The 3,110-nt window shown below is 55.9% G+C and overlaps 1 protein-coding gene across 1 annotated transcript; it reads left to right on the forward strand.

Annotated features, from left to right (window-relative positions):
• Positions 1–813: 813 nt before the first annotated feature.
• Positions 814–2,824, forward strand: LOC125522475 (putative glycosyltransferase At5g25310). Its single transcript, XM_048687534.2, has 3 exons — positions 814–1,339; positions 1,444–1,804; positions 1,875–2,824. Exons 1-3 carry the CDS (start codon positions 990–992, stop codon positions 2,601–2,603), a joined length of 1,440 nt encoding a protein of 479 aa, XP_048543491.2. The 5' UTR covers positions 814–989; the 3' UTR covers positions 2,604–2,824.
• Positions 2,825–3,110: the final 286 nt, after the last annotated feature.

The following is a 3,110-nucleotide window of genomic DNA, read 5'->3' on the forward strand; positions in this document are numbered from 1 at the left end:
TCGGCCACCCTTTCTTCCTCTCCCCTTCTGGCGACTAGGTTCCCTTCCACTGCCACCCCTACTGACGGACACCGGCCCGCCCCTCCGCCGCTAGCTAGTTTGTTGCTTATTTCCAGTTGTGCATAGATTCATGCAAGCACAAAGCACATCCGTCTAGTGCATCGATTATAGAATCTTGATTACATGCAAATACTAATCTGCAGCTATATTATTAGTTAAGATGATTGACGACTATTTTTTTTTGCGAGGATGAAGGGAGTTTTATTCCTTAGGTAATAGGATTACAATCAGCTGTCAGGAGCTCCTCAATACAGGGAGGACCTCTTTGAAGCCAAACAACAATACGCGACTTAATATTTGACGACTATGACTGTGAAGTATAGCAAATCAGTATATGACACGCTGTTTCGACTCATGATGGTGCATAGTATTTCGGTTTTCTGGTTAACCGCCAAATCGAACCGATAAAATTTTGGCTAATAAGGTTCTGTGGCAATTTTTATTGTGATTATTCCTGTTGTTCTTTTATGAAAACCAAAATTTTAAAAACCCAAATAAACCGAACCGAATTGACCATACGAACATCTCCGTGTGACGTCGATCGAGATCTCGGGACACTCCGTCCGTGGTCGTCGGCGTCGAGTCGCCGATAGAGCGAGCATTCAAGGCATGGGACTCAATCGAAGCCAACCATATTTCCTATTTTAATTGTACTGCATTATTACTGGGGAAGTACTAGAAGGCGCATGAGAGAGCGTGCAGGCAGCCAGGCAGCAGCAAATTTCCAACCCCTCGCGACCTGCAATCCTGCTAACTTAATCCCACTCGCTCAACACATGACCTCCTCCTCGTTGACTTGCTCCATGTGATGATCAGATCCATCCATCGACCCGATCCATCCACCTCCGTGCGCGCGGATGCGCCGAGACTACGTGCTCGATCCGGCCCTGAGGCACAGATTACTTTAGTCTAGGCCGGCAGCTCGGGCCATGCGCATGGCTGCTGCTGCTCCTGCTGCTGCTGCTGCGCGCTTGCGTGCCGTTGCGCTCTGGGCCGCCCTCCTCGTCCTCCTGGTCGGCGTCTTCTCCGTATCCGGCGCGGAGGTGCCGAACAGCTCTTCGTCGCCGTCGTCGTCTCATCTGGGGCAGCAGGGGGCTTTTACCAGCAGGAGACCGAGCGTGGAGCGGGAGCTCGACGCCGCGCGAGCCGCGATACGGCGCGCGGCGCGGTTGCACCGTGGCAGCAACGCCAGCTCGGCGCCGGGAAGATGGTTCCGCGGCGACGACGTGGACTATGCTCTCCTCGCGAGGGTGTACCGCAACCCGGCAGCCTTCCACCGGTAAGATATATCGACGTCGTCGATACCAAGCAGCGTCCGTCGCCGGCTTGCTCCTTCACCGGCTGATCTTACATTCTCACGCCTACTCGTGGATGGCATGGCAGGAGCTACGTGGAGATGGAGAGGCGGTTCAAGGTGTACGTGTACGCGGAAGGGGAGCCGCCGATCCTGCACGCGGGGCCCTGCAAGAACATCTACACCATCGAGGGCCGCTTCATCGAGCAGCTCGAGCTCCTAGCGCCGCCGGCTGCCGGCGTCCGGACGTGGGACCCCGACCGCGCGCACGCCTTCTTCCTCCCCTTCAGCGTCGTCCAGATGGTGCACTTTGCGTACCGGCCCCTCTCATACGACCGCGCCCCGCTGCTCTCCCTTGTCCGCGACTACGTCCGCGTCGTCGCCTCCCGCCACCCCTTCTGGAACCGCTCCGCCGGCGCCGACCACTTCATGCTCTCCTGCCACGACTGGGTACGCCGCACGCATGCACAAAATCAACCTTTCTCTTGCTGCTTGCTGATGAGAGCTTCATTGTGTGTAGGGTCCTGACGCGTCCAAGGGGGACCCGGAGCTGTACGCGAACGGCATCCGTGCGCTCTGCAACGCCAACACGTCGGAGGGGTTCCGGCCGGGGAAGGACGTGAGCATCCCGGAGATCAACCTCTACGACGGCGACACGCCGCGGCAGCTCCTGGGCCCTTCGCCGGGGCTGTCGGCGCGGCCCTACCTGGCCTTTTTCGCCGGCGGGCGGCACGGCCACGTCCGAGATCTCCTGCTCCGGCACTGGAAGGGCCGCGACCCGGCCACATTCCCCGTGTACGAGTACGACCTCCCCTCTACCACCGGCAACGGCAACAGCAGCGGCAGCCACAACCGGCGAGGCCGCGACCGGCAGAGCGACTACTTCGCCTACATGCACCGGTCGCGCTTCTGCCTGTGCCCGAGCGGGCACGAGGTGGCGAGCCCGCGTGTTGTGGAGGCCATCCACGCCGGGTGCGTGCCCGTACTGGTGTCGGACGGCTACGCGCCGCCCTTCGCCGACGTACTGCGGTGGGAGTCATTCTCGATGTCCGTCCCCGTCGCCGACATCCCCAGGCTGAAGGAGGTGCTGGAGGGGATACCGACGGCGGAGGTGGAGCGGCTCCGGGACGGGGTGCGGCTGGTGAAGCGGCACTTCACTCTGCGGCAGCCGCCGGAGAGGCTCGACATGTTCCACATGATCCTGCACTCCGTCTGGCTCAGGAGGCTCAACTTCAGGCTCGACCACTAGCCAGTTCAGAATTCAGTCAGATGACTGATGAGTAGACAGAAATTTAGAACAGAAACACCGTGCAACACCCTGGGTTCCTAATTAGTAACATACTCTACGTTTTTATTCTCATAGTGCTAGATAATTTCAGATACATTACAAAGGATGTAAATACCGAATTTTGCTGCTGAGAAATAACTGTGTCTCATTCATGCTATCGACCCTCAAATCAAATGCATGCGTTGTGATTCATGTAGAGCGACTTGATATTTGTTTTGTTTTGGATTGTGCAGCCATGTGCGCAAAGAGCCCATATATGCACTATTGAGTGGCTTTTATATGCACTATTATTGATCAATCAAAGAGCCCATATTATCTTGTCTTGTTATTTAAATAAATGCGTGCAGATTTCAAATTAGTCAAATGATTATTATCCACGTCGTTCGATCGTGCAAGTGAAAGGCAATAATAATTATATTTGACGAAATGATTGAAATGGAGAAAAGCCGGTACGAACACGACCTATTT

Source organism: Triticum urartu, chromosome 7A (assembly GCF_056163025.1).
Source record: "Triticum urartu cultivar PI428250 chromosome 7A, HENAU_Tu73, whole genome shotgun sequence".
In the NCBI taxonomy this organism is placed as follows: domain Eukaryota; kingdom Viridiplantae; phylum Streptophyta; class Magnoliopsida; order Poales; family Poaceae; genus Triticum; species Triticum urartu.